Raw genomic sequence first — 20,952 nt, 5'->3', positions numbered from 1 at the left:
AAGAAGATCAGACCATATCTTACCCATACTATCTCTGCTTCTGACACATATCTTGCAATCATTCTTTCAACTGCCTCCTATCCTTTCCTATACCCCTAGTATATCCTCCTGTGCCCCAATTTGGTCTCTCACGACAAAAGAAACCATTGAACCAACAGCAAAACAGTACAAAGGAGCTTTTAATATCCATGGCAACCTGCCCCTTTGGCCTTGTTGTGAATTGTTTTGATTGCATAACATAATTAATATGGTTCATGTTGCTTGTGTAACACTATTTATGTTGTTAAGCTGTAGATGTGAGAAGCTTAATTGACCTGATTTACTTTTATTGTGAATAGCATGAAAGAGGAAGTGCTTTTACTTTGAAGAGCGAGAAGTAGCATGGTACGTGTCTTATTGATGATGATAAGTAAAACCATATGTCGGGTGCAACTGTTCACTGTAACAGTTGTAATACTGCAGTTTCAGGAAGTAAAGTGTTCAAAACCAGACGTGCCTTGGTCGTGATTAGAAGCTCCACTTCACAACAGGCCTCACCCCTGCACTGCCCTTTCACAATGCCCTGACTTTCCAGAACTACACAAATAATCTAGCCATTCAGTTTTACTTTCAGATCCAAAACAATAATTCCCCTCAAACACTTACTGCTCTACTTTCAAGACACAAAACAAGGGAGAAATGCATCACTAGATCAATTTAGCATGCAATTATTCAATCAGCTATACATGCCATATGAATACCATTTGATGGAAGGACATATCCGCAACCACTGATGATGTCACACACCAACTTGCTCAATCCACCGAAGTCCTCACATGACAATGATAATGATAATATGTGTGTAGCTATTTCTTGTGTCTTGTATCTCTGTTTTTATTATGTATTGTAATGTGATTCTGACTTGTATGTGCTACACAACAGAAATGTGATGTGAACCACTTTCAACTGAGTCAGGCCAGTTTGACTATAACACATCTAATGTTGCTCTTAATCTTTTCCTGTATCACAAATCAATGAAATTAAATAAGAATACATTTTCGAAGTCATTGAGAGCATATACTCATGTTACTCTACCCACTGCATTTCTGGAAATCATTGTGTCCCTTACGCGACACACTAACATCAATCTACAATATCCATTATTTCTAACATAATAAAATCAATAAATAAGATTAATTTAACATTATCAACCTGTTTGTTTGGAACTCTGTGTGGTCATAACTAAATACCCGTGTACTTCACTCTATTTAGTCCTTCACTTCCAAGACACACAGGTTAAGTTTCTAACTTCACTTTGGCTTAAAGCAACACATACTCTGGCAGTTTTCCAACTACAGCGCCTGATTAAGCTGCAGTCAGTCAGTCAGTGTTTTAGCCAACCAGCATGTCAACCTGACATCTCACCTGTCCTGTTTAGCTCGCTTGTCCACCGAGGCCACCCGTACCTCGCCATCACCTTTGGGTCTCCCGTAGTTACTCAGAGGCTGATTCTACAGAAAAAGAGACAGAACAGATTGGGTGGGATCTGACAGGAATTAAATGCATTTGAAAGAAAGCACTGCAAAAAGGAGATCAGAATCTAATTATTTGGAAGAAACAGGTGGCTTACCAGGTTTTCAATGGATTTCTGATACTGATCTATTTCGCGCATTGTCTCATTGTCCCGCTTGACTTCATTGACGTACTGAGCCAAGTCCTGTAAATAAATCATCAAAAAACAAATTCTTTCCTTTTTTCCTTTCATTTCTTCTCCCTCCTGTGCTAAGGTGTTCTTTCTTTTTGTGCTGTTTTGCTCTCCTTCAAAAGGAACCATTACTGATGTGGCCTTGTTAATTCTAATGAGACACTGTATTTGACAATAGGCAAGTAAGCAGCCTTTCAGGGCAATAGAATAAGCAGGACTTATATGTGCTGAATCATATTGGAATACTTATTTATTCATGTGCAGTCAAAGGTTGTGGACATGCAATGTCTTAAGATGAAGTGTAATATTGCTTTTTACACATGATCGTGTTAGTTTGTGAGCAAACACAATTGCAGGATGCAAACATGTCACTCGAATGAGGGACGACAATATTTCACACAGATATTAATGATGTTGGTTATTATGGTTTACAGCGCCTTAATGAATGGATGACTTCAGCAGTAAGTTACCCAACAAACTGAAAAACAATAAAGCACTCCTTTTAAAGGTCATTTTCAATCATTTTCACATATTTTCTCGAATCTATATGAACACAATTGTCTGTGCACTGTAATAAAATGCAGATCCAAGTGTTCTGATTGCAAACAAATATAAACTTTTTGTACTTAGATTGTATGCATATGGCTGTGTCTCCTCTATATTAAGTTGTTTTTTCTAAAAAATGACATAAAAAAAGAAATGTGCTACATTGTTTCGTAACCCCTGCATCATGATACATAGCGTATTGCCAGATTCTTGCAAATACACAGCCCTAATGGGCATAAACCCATGATATACCTTCATGGCATCCAGTGCCGTTCGCAGATTGCTCTTGTCTGTGGCATCATGAGTGTGTTTCACCAGCTCCTAGTGGACAGAAAAGAATAGCACACACAAAATATATGTAAGTGTCACATAATAGCACCTCTTTCACATTGTAAAAGTGATTTAAAGTCTCTCCGACTCGTTAACATAATTTAAATTATACACCTAAAGATAGAAATGGAAGGAGGAAAGCGAGGCTGTCTTACAATTATAAACGGAAAAAACATCCTGCTGCTTACATACACTACAGCTACATTCCACACATGAGAACACAATGCTTTAGCTCTAGATATGAAATGGAAAAGAATACTGTCCTGAAATAAATCAGATAGTGTGTGTGTGTGTGTGTGTGTGTGTATGTGTACGTGTGTGTGTGTGTGTGTGTGCAGTCATCTATAGCAGAGGTGTGTGTGAAAGTGTGTATCTGAAATTGCTTGCCAGTGCCTGACTGCAGCGTAAACAAGACATCTAGACCTCAGCAGTGGAGGATAAGGAAGGATGCCATGCATGTCCTTCATACAGGCCCATATAAACTGTGTCCCCCCACACACACAAATACAAACGCACACACTGCGCCGCTAAGGGAGATATATATGACTGCTTGGCACTGCTCAAATCCCTGGTGTCAGTCAAGCTCAACCTGGGCATTATTATCACTAGCAAGGCGACAGAGTCCCATTTATCAAGCCTTGCTCCCACCTCCACACATCCACAGAGATACAGAGGAAGGGAGTGGTCACACTGATAGTCGGGACCATACATGATGGACTCATTGAGGGGAAGTGTGGCGGTGTGTTCATGAGGGAAGAGAAGTGATGAGCGGGAGACAGTGAGGAAGAAAGAGAGAAAGATTGATGACAAAAAAAAGAGCAAGAAAGAACCACCAAGAGAGGAACTCTGGGAGCAAGAGGAAGTGACACATTTGTTGTATAGATTCTGGCTGTCACCATGTGGGAAAGTTACCTAGGTTGCTACATGTTTTTTTTCTTTTTTAATCCTATAAGGATTCTCAGATAGAATATTCAATACATACTGTACTGCAAATCAAACGAGTACTGTATACCTTTGGAAGCAAAGAAAAGCCATATTAATTGAATACCTAATTGTAAAATGTAACTATTGAATGCTCGAAAAATAGCAATAAAATAAAATATTTCAATTATTAAAATTTCAACATTAAGTATTCAGTAGTAATCAAATTTGAAAAGTAGGTTTTCAGTTGCTTTTCCTTTTGGGTTTTTTGTTTTTTTTGCTTTCATATAAAGCCTCTTGAATCCGACCATCCTGTTCTCATTGCTCTGCCGAAGCTCAGCGTTAGCCTTCACAATTAATTCAAAAATAAAACATTAAGACAAAACACACAGAGGATAAGCCCTCCCAATGGATGACGAGGAGGAAGAGGTGCTCCTCTCACCTCCGCACACATACAGTACATTCATACACATCCATTAATTCGGAGAAATGCTGCTGCTTCTCTATTCATTAATGTACTGCATATGACACACACAGACCACCTTCAACCTTAGTATCCTGTGGGATAACTGTCTAGTGTGTGCAACTGCATGAATGTATGTGTGTGTGTGTGTGTGTATGTGTGTGTGTGTGTGTGTATGTGTGTGTATATATTAGACAAAAGAATAGGCCATGCTCACACACATATGTGTATACGCATGAGGTACTCTGTGGAAATGTTTTTCTAGCTATATAACGTAGCTATATTACAAATGCATGTAAATATTTCAACATTCTAATCATAAAAACATATTGTACTATCATCGAATATTATTTGTAGTCAATTCAAAATGTATTTTAGAATTAAAGTCCTCTGAGACATTTTGAAACAATAAAATGTTGCCAACAACTTTTCTCTGACTTCGTACTGAGTTTCCACAGCTTCAGGTCAGCTTCACATTCTAATTTGGATTCTCACCTCTCACTGTCTGTCTCTCTTTAGTAGTTTGTCTTGTCCTGTCTGCCACCTTATCTATTTTCTCCCTTCTACTTCTTAATTGGCTTGATCAAATGACAATTATGTGCGGGTCATTTCAGACTGAGAGTCAAAAAGAGGTTGCAACAGAAATAGAGACAGGAGTCTCAGAGCCTGAAGGACGAAGGCAGGGGACGGGAACCAAACGTGGTCAACACCACCACCTAGTGACAGCGAGTCCTCTTGCTCATAAAGTCTGATTGGCAATGATGAACCTCTGATCATATCACCCCAGTTCTGATGTCTTTGCACTGGCTTCCTGTCCAACAAAGAATTGACTTTAAAATCCTGCTGTTGGTTTACAAAGCACTGAATGGTTTAGGGCCAAAATACATCTCTGATCTGCTGCTACCTTATGAACCATCCCGACCCCTCAGGTCGTCTGGGACCGGTCTACTTTCTGTTCCCAGAGTCAGAACTAAACATGGAGAAGCAGCGTTCAGTTTTTCTGCTCCACATATCTGGAACAAAGTCCCAGAAAGCTGCAGGTCTGCTGAGACCCTCAGCTCATTTAAATCAAGATTGAAGACCTTTGTTTGCTGCTGCCTTTAATTGAACCACATTCAATTCATATATTAATCAATTTCCTGCATTTCTGCATTTTACTACTGTATTTTATTTCTTACACTGTTCTTAATTGCTGTTAAATCTCCTTTTCTTTTGCCTTATGTTTTGATGCTTTTAATGGTTTTAAAAGGACTGCCCAATATATCGCCATTTCCTCCGGGACCGAGTTCGTGCAAGGCGTACACTATAAAACGCAGATCGGCAGAGATCTTTTCCAGACGTGGTTTGTGTGCGAGTAATTGCAGAATTGCGGCAGTGTATGGTTGATTGCGTGCAGCGTAATGTCTCAGGGAGACATCGATTATTGTTTCAATGTATGTTTTAAATCTCCTTTACTTTTGCCTTTATGCTTTTAATGGTTTCATGTGAAGCACTTTGAATTACCTTGTTGTTGAAATGTGCTATACAAATAAACTTGCCTTGCCTTGCCTTGATGAATCAAAAACTCTCCGATGAAGCTCAGTCATCTATAAAGTGAGTGAATACTTCTGATGTTTTAAGCTTTGCTCATTTAATGACAATGACTGACATTATATATCCATCCATCCATTATCCAAACCGCTTATCCTGTTCAGGGTCGCTGGAGCCGATCCCAGCTGACAATGGGCGAAGGCAGGGTACACCCTGGACAGGTCGCCAGTTCATCGCAGGGCATATATAGAGACAGACAAACATTCACGCTCACATTCACACCTACTACTATTGCTACGATTTGACATTATATACAGATGTGAAAAATGAGTTCTGATGGAAATATTAGGTCAAGTGCCTATAGAAATGTAGAAATCTTGAATGTTAATCACTCAAAATATTACTATAGTAATATTTGTTCATTGTTGAACAAATATATTTACTTTATATACATACAAATACAGCAGAAAAATGTAATAAATAAAGTCTATTTATATAAAAAGTGATTTTCTTCAAAACGTTTTAGTTATTGATTAGAAGTCTATGTATTCCTGTAAATAACAAAAATGTTATCAACTCAAAATTTTGAAAAATTATTTCAATAGAAATCACAAGCTATTTAATTTATGTCTGTAGACCTTACATTTTTTAATTTGTCTCCGAATGATACAAACAAAAAGTTATGTTACCATAGATAGTACATGCTCAGTGTATTCACAGGTGAATAGGTGGAAAATGCCTGTCTTGAGTTACCTGGTTTTCCAACATTCACAGCACTAATTGGAAGGCTACAGCTTTACACCATGATTACATGACAAGTTATGACTATATTAGTATAGAAATCGTGTTGGATAGGTTAGAGTATTGTACCTGCAGTAGGAGGTGATACTTCAAGACTCGCTGCATAGGAACCACTAGCAGATCCCTCAGTGTGAACTTGCCGTAGTTAGCTCTTTTTGAACATTCCTGAAAGACGACAATGAAGAAACAAAATCAATATATTATCTTAAAAATCATATATATTTAATAGACCACATAAAGAAAGCCAGCATGTTTATCAAGAGTAACCTGAACGTGTTAACTGATAAAAAAAAAAAGAGCTGGATTGAACTTTTTCTTTCACTTTTTATAAATGAGTACAGTAAAAGTAGGAGTCTAATGGAGCAATCTATTAGAGCTTAATAGATCATTTTACAAAAATGTATTCTGTCAGTCATGGTGTCATCACCTGCAATGCCTCAGATACACACTTGAGGGCATTCTCTGACTATTCTGAGGTGATGAGAACACGTCACACTAAATAATCATCGACTGACACCAAACACTTTTTACCTCTAGCTTCATGCGTACATCCTCTCGGTCTTTGCTGATCTCATCCAGACTGCCGATGGCTGTTTCCACATGGCTGCAGTACTTCCCATAGATCAGCAACCTGGGACAGATCAAACGCATGCAACTATAATAATTGACAGAGAGCCAGGGTACCTACACTTTGCTGAAAATTGTATAGCTAAGACTTTAAAAGACCATTTATGACCTTTACATAATATATTTACGGTTTATGTAAACACCAGAAGAGAATATATAGAGGTTACAAAGTCCATGGCCTACCTCTCTTTGAAAGTGATGAAGATCTGGTAAAGGTTTTGGGCACTTCTGTGGTGGACTGACTCTTGGATTTCCAGCAATAAACATTTGTGAACTTTAACCAGGTCCTTAAACACAGCAGCAAAGATCCTTTAATGTTGATGTTCATCACATTTCTGCTACTTTCATTCATCTGGACTTATTTCATTATCAATCAATCTGCAGAATATTTTCTTGATGAATCCAATGGTCTAGGTCTATATGAAAAGTAAGCAATTTTCGATGAGCCCAAATTGATGATATAAAATTGCTTGTTATATCCAATCAACAGCCCCAAACCCAAATATATTTGGTATATTGTCACATCGGGCAAACAAAAGGAGCAAATCCTCAAAATTAGGAAATGTTTGGTTTTATCAAGTCCCTCCACCTCAATCCCAGCTACTTAGAGACTACTCTTTGGAAAAGGGCCTTCAGTTAGCGAAAAACGCTATTTACCAAGCTCCTAACAGCAGTCATAAGGACCCTAAATGAAAAAGTGTGTGTGACAACACTAAAGTTTCTCGGAGGAAAAGTATTGTTCTTTTTTATGCATTATTTCCCCCCCGTATGTCCGCTTAGGGGCTCCGTACATTTCAGCTCAACTTTCATTTGAAACTAAACATTTTAATAAATGCAGACTGTATGATACGACACATGTAATTCAATTTGTGGTTCTCTTATAACAGTAATGTGTAACAGGCAAACAGTGTGCTTTGTCATTGTGAACATGTTAGCATGCTGACATTAGCATTTCCCCAAAGGTACAGTCAGCTAGCATGCCTGTAGACTCTTCGTCTTGCTACTAATTCGAATGTATTTAATGCACTTCTAATGCCGCATGGACAGTTGGGTTTCAATTTGGAAAAATGTGGAACCTGTGACTGTCCTACTGTGACCTGACAACATGTGTTCAATGAAAAAGGGCCATCAACAAAGGCTTTGGTGACCTTGAGTTGACCACCCGGTTGAATCGTTACCATGTAAAGACAATGACTTACCGGGATATTCACAAACACCTTTTCCATCTCGGCCATGGATAGAAACATGGTGAGGGGCGTCATAAAGTGCTGCAGCAGAGATGAAGAGAGAACGTGAGAGAATGAAGCTCGTCCCCTCCAGAGTAAGAGTGGGAAAAACATTGTGCGAGAAGCTATTATATTATGGGGCCTTGTTGCAAAGAGCTGCAGTCAGCAAACACAAGGAGGACTGTCTGGGTCACGACAATAATCTCATTTTCAGAGTTTGCAATTTAATGATTTCCTCTCAGAAAACTCCCGCCGCATAGTCACCTCTACATCTGAAAGGAGTGGGCGAGCGCAATCTAACTTCCACCATCCACTTCATATCGAAAGTCATCTACTCGGTACTCCGCTGGGACAGCAAGCAAGGTCTTTTTCCAGACGTGAACGTACACAAGAGGGAGAAGTAGCTGTGGCCGGGGGGGTGAGAGACGGCGGGCCTCCTTCCCACTGCTCTGTAGAAGTGCAGGGTAAGGCGGAAAACATCCACGACAAAAGGTCTATTCTTATGGTTTGGTGCTGGCAATACTCATCATTACCCACTACTCATTTCAAAAATAAAATTATATTATTTTCTCTCTGGGAGTACATATTTGTTACACTACTCATTCTTTTTTCCATTATACCTCAAATTACAGTCAGTCAGTTTTGCAGTTTGTTATACTGCAAGTGATAAGGAGGCCAATTTGATTTCTAGTGCTCTGGTCATGCTTTCACTGCACAAATTGTGCAGTAATACATTAATATTTCTTGCTCATTTAGAACTGTTCCTGTAAGTCATGATGTTAGTACATATCCCTCCTTTCATTTAACAGGAAAGGTGGGGTTTCTTTCAGACTTCAACTTCTAAACACACTACATTTACAGTGTAGGACCAGTGTTTCCCAGCCTGAGAGTCGGAATCTCTAATGGGGTTAGGGGATAAATCGAAGGTGATGCGTGATTATTAATTTGACAGGAAAGAAGAAAAATATTGTTGGGCTACTTCAATTTCTTGTAGATTTTTTTTTAATGAATTCTCAATTTTTTCTTTTTCATGTGAAGTACTTTTCAGGTCTATACCACAAAACCAATTGCATAAATACACAGCAAAAATGTTCAGTGACAATAACGAGCCCTTTTAGTGAGTCAGTACCTTCTCTATAGACTCCAGGGTCTCAGTGTATTTCTCCTCTGTCTGCTTGATCTCTGTTAAACAGCAACTCCTGATGTCAGTCTCTGCTTGCTTCTGGAACGCCTACACACACACACACACACACACACACACACACACACACACACACATACAGGACTGTTACTATGTGTCAGCGCTGTGGGCTGACAAACTGTTGAGTCTGCAACCAGATGTAATCTGTGCAACCCTAAAGAGCAAGGTCAGAGTCACACATGCTCACTAGATTGTCTGCCAATTATGATACGAGTAGGAGGTACCATCATTTGTTATTTAACTAAGCATTTATAATGTAAATAAATATACAAAATAATTTAGTAATTCCGAACCTTTAAAAAATATCAAATGTGAATTTACATTGCGTGTAAGGTTAAAAGGGTCTCTACATTTCTGTTGACTTTCACTTAAATACCAATAGTTCATCAACTTGGTACCATAAAGCTCGAAAGAGGCAATTTCACGCACTAGCAGCCCAAAAAAGGCAACATGAGAGTTATTTCTGGACTTCAATGCCCAGATTTAGCCGTGAGACAGTGTACGCTAAATATGAAGCTATGGCTAGCAGCCTAGCTTAGCACAAAGACTGGAAGGCAGTGGGGGAAAAAAGCTGGCCTGAGTTACAGCGCCCGGCCAAGAAATAGTTGAGCATAACTCCAAGAAAAACTTTTGACGAATAAGATATCCTGTATTCTGTTAATTTGTGAACTTTAGAGGTGCTGGTAGACAGATTTTTGTGTTAGCTTCCAGCTTTTATGCTCAGCTAAGCTAATCGACCGCTGGCTCTATAACTTCACATTTAGTTATCTTACAGAATTGAAAGTAGTATCAATTTTCGAATTATCAAATTTGCATATTTCATGAAATGTCACGCTATTTCTTTAATGCAGATGGTAACTAAATGCGTTAAGTGGCAATCTCAGCCATGGTAAAGAAGTGAAGTCAGAGCGCGGACGACTAACCGGAGGAGGGATGGCTTCTGTCTTCATCAGGTCCTCATAGATCTCGCCTCCATCTTCATCGTCATACACGCAGTCATACAGGTCCTCCTCATCCTCCACCCCGTTCTCGCTGCACCACAGATGACAGAATATGATACCGACATCACATTACGTCAGACAGCTGTTTGAGTTTTACTGTAATGGTTTTTACCCCTCATGACAGCCACATGAAAGGTTCAAGCAAAATCACACACAGTTCTGGTTTAACAGAAGTGGATTTTAATACTTTACTACAAATCTTCTTAGCTGGGGACAACACTTAATCCATGGCTGTGAAAGTGGCTCAGAAAAAACACACACACACACGAGTAAAGACTGTTATGTGTGACGCCATAGGCCTGTTCTGACTGCTCACATCTGAGCCAATTACTGTACCTTAGCAACTGGCCTAACATGACATGACTCAGTGCTTATATGTGTGTTCTCGCCCTTTTTAATAATAATAATAATAATGCATTTTATTTGTAACGCACTTTTTTGTATGTGTACCTAGCATGCTGTTTTGACCAGCAGGGACTGATGTACTTATTTGCATAGAAAGAACAAGTATACTATAACACTCATTGTACAAGTGGAGCGATACCCCTGAAATGAATACAAGAACAAACATGAACCAAATATATTTCAAGACAATAAAAGTAAAAAAAAAAAAAAAGAATCAACGCTTTGATACTAATTTTAGATTCCTGATCGAACAATGTTGGAGGGTGAAGGAGTTGTGGCTTTAAAGAAACAGCTCTCATATTCTGGCTCACTCTGAAATACACCATGTTACGGAAGATAAAGACGCTCTAACTATTGAAAGATTCAGAGTTTAAAGGCTCTGGAAATTCTTAATCCACTTCTTACTATGAGTGAGAGGGTCCTGCATAATGTAAAAAGAGTTGCCAAAATGTTAACCGTTTTGCTTATTTCTCATGACACATTTCTGTATTTCTCTCTGCTCATCTCGCTGGTTTGAAGAGGGCGGGGCTTCAGTTGGAAAGGGCTTTAAAAGTACTTTTGAACTTTCACTCTAGTATGTAAATATACAGGACAAGCTGTTTAATTTATTACAATTTCCACATTTAATAAAAGTTCCACGTACATCTATTCCAGCCACACACTGGGCATTTTGTTGTGGAGCATGAAGCTGCCTGATTGCATCTTCTAAATAATTAGATTTTCTCAAGGGATCAAGAGGCAGATTGTCTCTGAGCTGCTGTTGCATCAAAGTGAATTAAGCCAATGATAAATCAGAAAAGAAGCATGACAGGTAATATACAGAACATGCTCTTTATATAATTGAATCATTGCTCTGTTAAACACATAATTGGCCTTAAAACATGTAATTTGATCATGACGTTTGACGACTAGTGTTAAGAGTTCATACAGTTGGCTCTAGATGGTCAATGGAATGGGTACGTTAGTTGTTTTCCATTTGCTGCTGGACACTGAGCAGATGGGAGTTGAGAGGTGAACACGGCTCTGTTCAGTGTCATCCGGGCTGCCACTTCCAGCTCCCAACCACTGCTGGCTGCTGTCAGACGGCTGTTTTCCTCACTACTACTGACTAGTGGGCTGCTTCCTACTGCAGAAGCTGTCTGCGCTGAACACAGACCAGAGCACCGTGTCAGTGTTGGCCTTCCCAACAGCAGTTTTACTGTAAGATTATCTGTCTCCGCTGACTTATATCGCCACACAAGCTACTTGCCCTTGAAATTCAAGTCAAAACCAATCCCTAGATGTTTCCAGATGTGCTAATGGTTTGTGCTTAGGTCCAGGAAGATATATTTGACTCTAACCAACAAAAGATAACTATAAGTATCATGAATCAAAAGGCGACTCCACTGGTGGCTGTAGGAAGACATTCACTTCAGCATGTACTGTCTTTCGGATTCAGTTTTTATTGCCGCATAACATTTAGATAAAGGGCTTTGTGTCAGGAGTGGTTTGCAGTATGTATTGTGACTTTTGTTCCTTATTCAGTTTTAATATTTATTGTTTTGATGAAATTCTTTCAGAATACAATTGTCGAAAACACCAATCAGAAGATGTTTAGCTCTCATCATTAAGTGCATGGCATCTGGCTTGCCTGTAGACTGCAAGACTTTATGTTCAAATGTTATTAGAAAACAATACATTTCAGTCAATTTTTCAGTTTAATTTGATGTCCCTAAAACAATTCACTCAAGTTTAAACAGGCTTTAAAGGTATACGTATATGTGTAAATGTATAATTTAAACCTGCAACACTTTCATATGTGTGTGAGAAACAATAGGTGTGAAAACTGGCTGAAAAAAAGGATCAAGCCAACACGACTTGCGGCTCACTAATAAAAGAGTGGGCTCACAGCTTTGGAGGAGGTGGCTGCCTTCCAGTCAACACCCAGGGAACAAATGTTTCCTGTGCCCACAAAACAGCCTGTAGATTTCTTTATGTGGTCGGGACACTTGGGACTAAACTGACAAATAACTTTTTCAAATGAAGTTCTTGTGAAAATCCTCACAAGTATGTAAAAGAGAAGGGTGTGTGTTATGCAAATGAGTGTGTTTAGGAGATAATACGTACTCTATAAGGTCCTCCAGGTGGTTGTAGATATCCTCATCTTCAACACTCTCTTCAGATGGATAGGGCCTTTTAAAGGGAATCAAAGAGCATCGTCATTATATACTCTGCCATAGACCACCTAGTGGATTGTGTTGTATAATCCTGTATCATCATGTTACACATTATATTGGACTCATTTCACTTCCACATACCTGATTCCAGTTTGTTGTGCAATCGCTGTGTGGGAAAGTTTAGAGAGTGTGTCCATAACCTGCAATGGAAATAAGAATTATAGTTACCTTATGAATATTATTTACATCACAAAGAACATTTACAGGATGGAAAGCAAGATTTGGGACTGATGGGGTTTGTTGTTTGGGCCTTGGTGCTCCAATTGTGCTGCATTTCTAAGCGGGGGCACATGAGGGCAGCATTCTCAAACACTCCAACTCTGCCGCTGACACATACCGTAACTGTGTCATTTATTTGTGTGCAACAACAGACGGATAGTTACATTCCATCAGAGCTAATTCAGTTGTGCAAGCCAACAAACAAGCATTTCATATATATAATCATACAATAATATTTGGGTTTGTTTTAACATGTAAGCAAATTTTGCGTTGCATCTAAAATCATAACACGCACAAAACCCATTCAGACATATTTAGACATATTTAACGAGAGGGGAACAGTGAGGGAGGTGTTAAATGAGAGAGAGAGAATGTCGTCGCTGCACAGAAGAATGGCTCATTGGACACAAAGTCAACAGTACAGTAGCAGCAGATCAGAGAGCAGATGAGCCGATCAGTAATTGATCGTGCTGTGAAGTTAACCACATGCACGCGTGGGCTGACATGATTGCTATTAGCATGACATGTAATTTCACGCCGCTGCGCTCAGTCCTGGCCGTGCCCTTGACCCCTTCTCTGCGTGTGTTGGTGTGTGTGACCTGCTTGACTAATCAGCGTTAAACTCACCTGCCGAATCTTCATACAGAATCTGAGTCAACGCTCGACTGGGAAGCTCTGCTCATTCAGTTTTTTTGCAACCTTGGAAAACAGCCCGAGAGCCTCTTTTTTTTGTGGGTCATCTGTCCGCTGACATAACGTGCTTACGTGCCGATGAAAACGGGCCTGCAACCTCGCATTTAAACACACACATCACAGATGTAACCGTAGATACATCTGGTCTGGAGCATAAGCTCATAAGGGTCATGTTTGTGACAGAGATAAATGAAGTTCAGCAGCAGTGATTACACATCATGAGACGAGGTAGCGCTAATGTTTCAGACCTGCATTTATATACATTTAATTCAGTCACAAAAAAAACTGGCTGATGCACTTCCCATATTCACTCATATAGTACAAACAGTAAACTTCATGGTACATTTTTCAGGACTGGTGTCTGCAGGTCCTGCATTGTAGCTCCATTCAGCCCCAAATACCTCCTCCAATCAGGTACAGCAGGCTGTATGTAGCCCGAGAGGCAAAACCCAGGGCAAAAACAAGTATTCCAAAGCACTCGCTGCTGTCTGTTTACAGGTGTTGGGGAGTAGTACTGCAGCTCGAGACCACGCTACCCCGCTGGCAGCATAACACACACAAATTGCAGAGCGAACTGTTGGCAGTCACTTTGCATCATGGGTAATATAGGCCCCAGGTTTTGACATGAAAAAATAATTTGAAAATGCTGCATAAATTTTAACATTTTTTGTTTACACTGTCCATCCTGAGACCGACAGTGTTATATCAGTGCAACGCCTAATCGACTCTTTTAAGCTTATTGAGCAACGTTTTTATCCACTCAGATATTTTCTCAACTGGATTATGGCACCCGGACAGTTAACCTCGAAGACCAGTGTCCCAATCCAGTGCATTCACAATCAACTCAACATACAGTGTATGCTCAGGAACACATGGTGAATCCAAAGACAGATGTGAGTGAGTGCACTGACTTCATCATCTAAAACTCAAAGAGAATCTTCCTCCGTCCAGTTATTAATCCTCTCCCAGTTATCAGACAGAGTTGATAGAGTTCTCCTTCCAATAGTAAATGAAGGGCATGACATCCAGAGGGCAGTTGGCAGGCACAGTGTGTCCAAAAGCTGAAGATCCACTGTGTGCTGAACAGAGCTTTGGAAGCTTTCCAGTTTTAGCTGGCAGGCAAGTTTGGGCGACGATTCGAGTGCTTTTTGGCTTCATTGGATACATGAGTCACACTCATTCGCAACAAAACTGACCATCTGCAGACAACCGAGAGGCGTCTCTGAAGATTCACGTGTATTACATCCACTGGCGCGGTCGCACAACTGTTAATAGAAATGTCAAGAAAATGACCACAAGGGAAATGAGAGGTTTAAATTCAAAGAGGCAATCATTTTAGCTGGGAAGCAAAACAAATAGAGATTATCCCTGATGTTCGCAAAGCTGCAAAACCTCTGGATCTAATGATGCACACCCGAGCAGTTGAAGCAGTATGGTGTGTGTGTGTGTGTGTGTGTGTGTGTGTGTGTGTGTGTGTGTGTGTGTGTGTGTGTGTGTGTGTGTGTGTGCGCGCGTATGTGTGTGCGTGTGCTTGCACTCTCTCTGCTTTCAGTGAAATTCTAAACCTACAATCAATTAAAACTGCAAGTGTTTGTTCAAAAACTGATAGACAGTGCAAGTTCAAGTCAGAAAATGAAGCTGTTTACTTTGAAGTGTAATCATACGATAGACTGCAAAAACTTTCTGTTGAAATCCCAGATAATATACTACTGTACATAAAATGTTCTTTCATGCTTCATTTTGTCATTGATATACAAATGGTGTTTTTCTCAAAAAGATCAATATTGGCCACATTCATCTGTCCACAGAGAACTTTCTATCCTCAGGAAGCAAACAAAGACAACTTCTAATATCTGATCACCTCCTTTTTATCTATTCTGAGACTCTGTGTCTCAGGGTAGAAGGCACCTCACGTGTGATGCATTTTAGATGTATGACATGCCAACAGTTCTATTGGTTTCACACATGACCCAGTACGCTGTCCCAGTTTCCTGCTTGTATTCCTCCTTTCTGTGGCTTTGCCTTCCAAAGCAAGAAGAGGAACATTTCATTCCTGTTTACAGACTGTAATTGAGGTCACCTACCCACTTCTGAAATCAGTGCGGAAAATGGTGCTTAACTGAGGAAAACAGACCGAACCCACTTAGCTTTATTACCTCATCTGGGGCGTTAAGTGAATCCTAAATAAAAAGCAATATTGTCATTTTTCACTGCAGCCTTGGGCAATTTGCCAAAAATGAGTTTGATAAACGCTGCAGCCAATAGTCACTCTGTGTCCATACCTTTGTCCCTGCGCCATTTTTACACATAATGCATGTATTGAAAACAAACCACTCCGAGTTACACATGAAAGCCATCCGTGACTCTCTAACTGAGGCTGACCAGAGATCAGCTGTTTGCTTTAGGGTTTTCTCAACACCACATATGAGAAAAACCAGTAAGGAAATGGGGGTGTGGTTGATCCGACCACAGCAAACAAGCAGGTGTGAGAGCACCTTCACATGGTGTTAGCATCATCTGCAGCCCTCGCTGACCTTTTTTTTTTTTTTGAGGGACGTTTCCCACCTGATGCTTTGGAGCAGTGTTTTCAAAGACTGGAGCCCTCCCTCACACTTAGCATACTGTTCCGTTTATTAGAATATTGAGTTTACTGCTTTAGTTTTCTGCACAAAAGACCCTGAAGAGGATGAGTGTGACGGGTGTCAAATGTAAGGATGTTCTATGTTGTTTAGCCTGAAAGAAAGTGCTGCATCAGTGAAGGAACTAAAAGCTACAACTTGGCTTTTTGCCAACACCTTTGAAAAAACTATAACGGTTTGTTAGGTTTAAAAATATAATCTGTCAATGTCTTTTATTCCATTGCATATCATTCATCAAGCTTTGAAAACGCTCACTGCCTACTGAATGAATCTCGTTTTTTGAGGGCCAGGCTCGATAAAACATTCATGAAAAGCAGGAAAGGAAGTCAGGAAAGTGATGTTTGTGTTTCAGGGAGAACACCAAAAGACACACTTCTCTCACTCACTTTCAAACATGTTTGCTGTTGAAACAGTTTGGAACTGAAGGACATATGCACATTTAACGGCCTCCTATCTTTCTCTGTTATTGGGCCTAGCGGCAAACAATGAATGTTAAATTCACATTAAAAAAAGCAACATTTGCATTAAAATACACAATGGAGGGAGCAAATACAATGCAGGTTGGTGTGTGTGAATTTAGCTTGTTTCACACGTGAGGTTGATGATTGTTATTGGTGCTTATATGCATACATGAATGTGTGTGTGTGTGTGTGTGTGTGTGTGTGTGTGTGTGTGTGTGTGTGTGTGTATCTGTTTGAGAGATGCAGCCGGTGTATAAAATGCAATCCACATACCACAGCCAATAAAAGCCTGATTGTCTCGGCGAGAGAAACTAGCTAATGTTTGGCAATCAGTACCACGGCTCATTAACGCCCATAATACATAATTAGTGTGTTTGGATTACACAGGCGTGTAGCTGATTGGAATGCGACACGCGTTTACCATTTTCTCTTCAGTCTTCATTGCCTGCCTCACTTAGTCCACTGTTCTGCCTATCGAACACTGCTTTACTTCCTTGGAAACGGTTTACCTCAGGCCATATCAGGCCATATCTTTTTCTCTGGGTTTCTTTGGACCTCCGTCCGCAAAAAATAATAAATCTGTAAACGCCGGCCTCGTGTTTTAGGGCGGATGAGAAAAACTGTAGGAAAATAATGACACAAGCCCACTCAGATACAGTCAGAGGCTGAATGGCAGTAAAGTTCAGAAGCCAACTTTCCCTGTGCTCACTTATTTTCAAAGACCAATGGATATGTTTTCATAAATCTGTATTCATGTTTATGTCATCATACCAGAAGTCTGACATCGTCGGCTAGTGATATGGGGCCTGCTTTGCCTCACTTCTCTGTGAAATCAAAGATCCATTGTTTCAATGTCATCTGAAGTAATGTGATCACAGCTGTGCGTGGCTGCTCGTAGCTATGGGGGTTTCTTGTTCGTGGACGACACAGCACCGCCTGCATATTTATAAAACATGAAGTGAAACGTGCCACAAACCGCCTGCTATGTGATAACTGGAGCATAAGTGAGAGTTTATTCTGCGCTTAGGGTTCCAACTGCTGAGATGATTCACAAACTTGTGCTTTTGGAACAGAATCCGTCCCAATGGAAGACACTCCCTGTCCTCCTAACTATGTCACACTCTTACTCCTTCTCTTGAACATCAGCTCAGTTCGGTGGTGTGCTCCGCTGGAAGGAAAGTTAACAGTGTTTGCATGCTTTGAGCCAGAGTATAGGCCTTTATCGCTCTCCCTCTGAATAACTTCATCTCAGCAGGGTTAAGGTCAAAAGCAAGGGCATCATTGCTGTCCAGGTAAATCACATCAACCTCCACAGACTGCAGCCCCTCAGGACACACACACACACACACACTCCTGCGCTCCCTGAATGTTTTATGTCCACGTTAATAGGGCAGCACATCAGCCAGGTGATGGCACATTTGCACTCCGCAAGCACACTGATGTTCCCGCGCGGCTTGAGGTCTTGATGCACAAACACATTTGATCTGAAAAATCCTCACTCTGCTGACAGGTGAGGTGACTCCAGCTGTATTTCACACAGTCTGAATCAGGCCGCTCACAACTGACCAGTAGTCTACCACCAGTCACACTGTACAAACACAGATATATGCATACGTGACATATATACAGCATGTGTGTGGCTATCAGCAGGCTTTCTTTGTAACAATGAGTAACAAAGATACAATCAAGTCAAAGCAATGGTGTTACTACACTGTATTATATGAATGAATATGTACGTTTATGTTTGTGCATGAAAAGTTATAAAAGCAAAACAGATCTGTACCATAAAACATGGAACTGTTGAAGGGATAACTCAGTGGTGCACTTTCATTAGACCCACAAGGGACAGATTTAGTTAAAGTAGAGCAGAAACTCCACATCTGGAGTTCTTAACGCAGGCTTTCTGTCAAAAACACTGAAGAATTGAAAAGAAAAGTCTCAAGCCCACGATAACTCTGATGACATCACTATGACATCATCAGGGTTAATTCTTCAGACTTCAAAAAACTCATTTCAGAATGACACAGGACAATAAAAAGCTATTTTCAAAGCTTAAGTAGTTGGTGACAATTGAACTGATCTTGTCCCAGCACTGCCAGAACAGCTTACATGCGAGTACAATAGAAAGAATGTGTGTGTGTGTGTGTGTGTGTGTGTGTGTGTGTGTGTGTGTGTGTGTGTGTGTGCATATTCATCACAGACTGAGGATCAATGATCATGTTTTTCTTCAATATAAGCCTGCTGATAACTGAGGAAAATCCTTCACTCAGAGATAGAAAGAGGCATCCCACAGCGTCCCCCCTATTGTGTCCACTTCTGTTATCATCGTTGAATCCATTGTGGCAGCCATGCTAAAGACATAACCTCATCTCTCCGCCCACTTCCAAACCAATTGGCAATACAGTCTCCATTGTTTCATCACGTTGACATGACGATCTCATTCCCTCGCTGCCGAAACACTATCCTGCAGTTAACTGAGGATGAAATGAGGCAAACGGGGGGGGGGGGAGTAGTCTCCCAGGAGGGTGTTTCAGTTCGAAAATATAAACTCTGCTTTTAAGAGTCACTCAAACATCCGATGTAGTGAAGTTATCAGGATGCTGTTTAAAAGCTGCGCATTTCAGCTCCTTGTAGACTCATTTGGGGAGCCAAGACATGAAAGACTCGCCAAGACCGCTACCAAGTGTAAGAGCGAGTTTGAGTGGGTTGTCTGCATTGTAAACGATGTCCTAAGGCGGTCAGTGAAAATCCATATGGACATTCCTTTAAGATTTTGTTTCTTTCTTCCCAGAGCCTTTGATGCTGCTGTCAGTCATGGACCGCTACACTTCAGGTTTATTTGGCCCTGCCTCACCCCATGGGATCTAAGGATTGACAAGAGGGGACAATTAAATGCTGAAATCATTTATGGGGATTTACACCGCTACAGCATGCCATCAGTATGAGGAAATACAGAAGCTATGGGCAAATTCTATACTTAATAAATCTAGGCAGGCTTTGAGTATGTTGTGTGTTAAACCTACGTAAACTCAAAGGTGTCAATATGAGGAGGTAATCCATGTGATCCATGTGCTGGTGGACACGATTGTCCCACAGTGCAATTCTCAAATGGAAGAGCTGCAAAAGTGCAGAAAAATATATTAATAAATTGTGAGATGTTGCAAGAGAGCTCCACAAAGTATTAAATTTTTTTCTTGGTGAAATTCATAGATTAATTGACTGGTTGTTTGCCAGTGCATGTATTGCATAATTCCTGTTTGTACTAAATGGTTAAGTATGTTTTTTTTGTATTTTTTATAACTAATTATGATTACTTTTTTTGAAAACAGCTGCATTATGATAGTGGCACTATTTCAATCCCTCTCACTAAAGAGGGAATATTCCTCCACAGCCGTAAAAAAACATTTTGGAGGCAGTGAATACACCTCTAATTTAAAACTTTTTGTATGAAATTATATTCTAATAATATTTTAAGAAGATAAATTATTTTAGAAGATAAATGATTTAAAGTGTTTCTTCTTTCCAACAGTAGACGTGTTTAAAAAGCCTGCTGGTTTTTACTGCAGCCATCTAATGAGGACCTCATTTACACCTGGACAGCCGGCGAATGCAATTAACTCGTTGAAAGGACAGAAAAGCCAGGATGTCAGAAGTGCTCACGAGAGCCAAAACTGAGTTGCACTCAGGAAAGCAACTGCACTTAGTCTGGGATGAAGAAGTCTTCTACTGCTTTTCCCATAAAATAAATCTATCTGTTCGGCTTGCTGCTTAACTTCGTGAGAAACATACTTCTCTGATATATTTAGATAGGACCTATACAGGTAGCGCCACCATTTACAAGTCCCAGCAGCTCAGACATTGTAGTTTCCTGGCCAACATACAGCATCTCCGGCTTGGCAGTGCTTGCGCTGTGATTTATAACTACCTGGCCATAGGTAAACAAAGGCTGAAGCGGGGTTATCCATCTTGTTGTACCTCGCACCGCTATT

At 40.2% G+C, this 20,952-nt stretch overlaps 1 protein-coding gene across 1 annotated transcript in view; it reads right to left on the bottom strand.

The window, feature by feature from the left end:
* vav3 (vav guanine nucleotide exchange factor 3) overlaps positions 1-20,952 on the bottom strand; it is a gene marked incomplete at its 5' end in the record, with an annotated part of 82,925 nt that overhangs the window by 35,412 nt on the left and 26,561 nt on the right. The window contains 11 exons of the mRNA XM_079292259.1: positions 1,405-1,490; positions 1,610-1,696; positions 2,483-2,551; positions 6,345-6,440; positions 6,807-6,906; positions 7,086-7,189; positions 8,102-8,170; positions 9,258-9,359; positions 10,253-10,361; positions 12,842-12,907; positions 13,033-13,091. Coding sequence (XP_079148385.1) covers positions 1,405-1,490; positions 1,610-1,696; positions 2,483-2,551; positions 6,345-6,440; positions 6,807-6,906; positions 7,086-7,189; positions 8,102-8,170; positions 9,258-9,359; positions 10,253-10,361; positions 12,842-12,907; positions 13,033-13,091 — 947 coding nt within the window. The remainder of the gene's footprint in view (positions 1-1,404; positions 1,491-1,609; positions 1,697-2,482; positions 2,552-6,344; positions 6,441-6,806; positions 6,907-7,085; positions 7,190-8,101; positions 8,171-9,257; positions 9,360-10,252; positions 10,362-12,841; positions 12,908-13,032; positions 13,092-20,952) is intronic.

This window comes from Melanostigma gelatinosum (assembly GCF_949748355.1).
Source record: "Melanostigma gelatinosum genome assembly, chromosome: 20".
Lineage (NCBI taxonomy): Eukaryota > Metazoa > Chordata > Actinopteri > Perciformes > Zoarcidae > Melanostigma > Melanostigma gelatinosum.
This window is presented reverse-complemented; position numbering and strand designations above follow the sequence as displayed.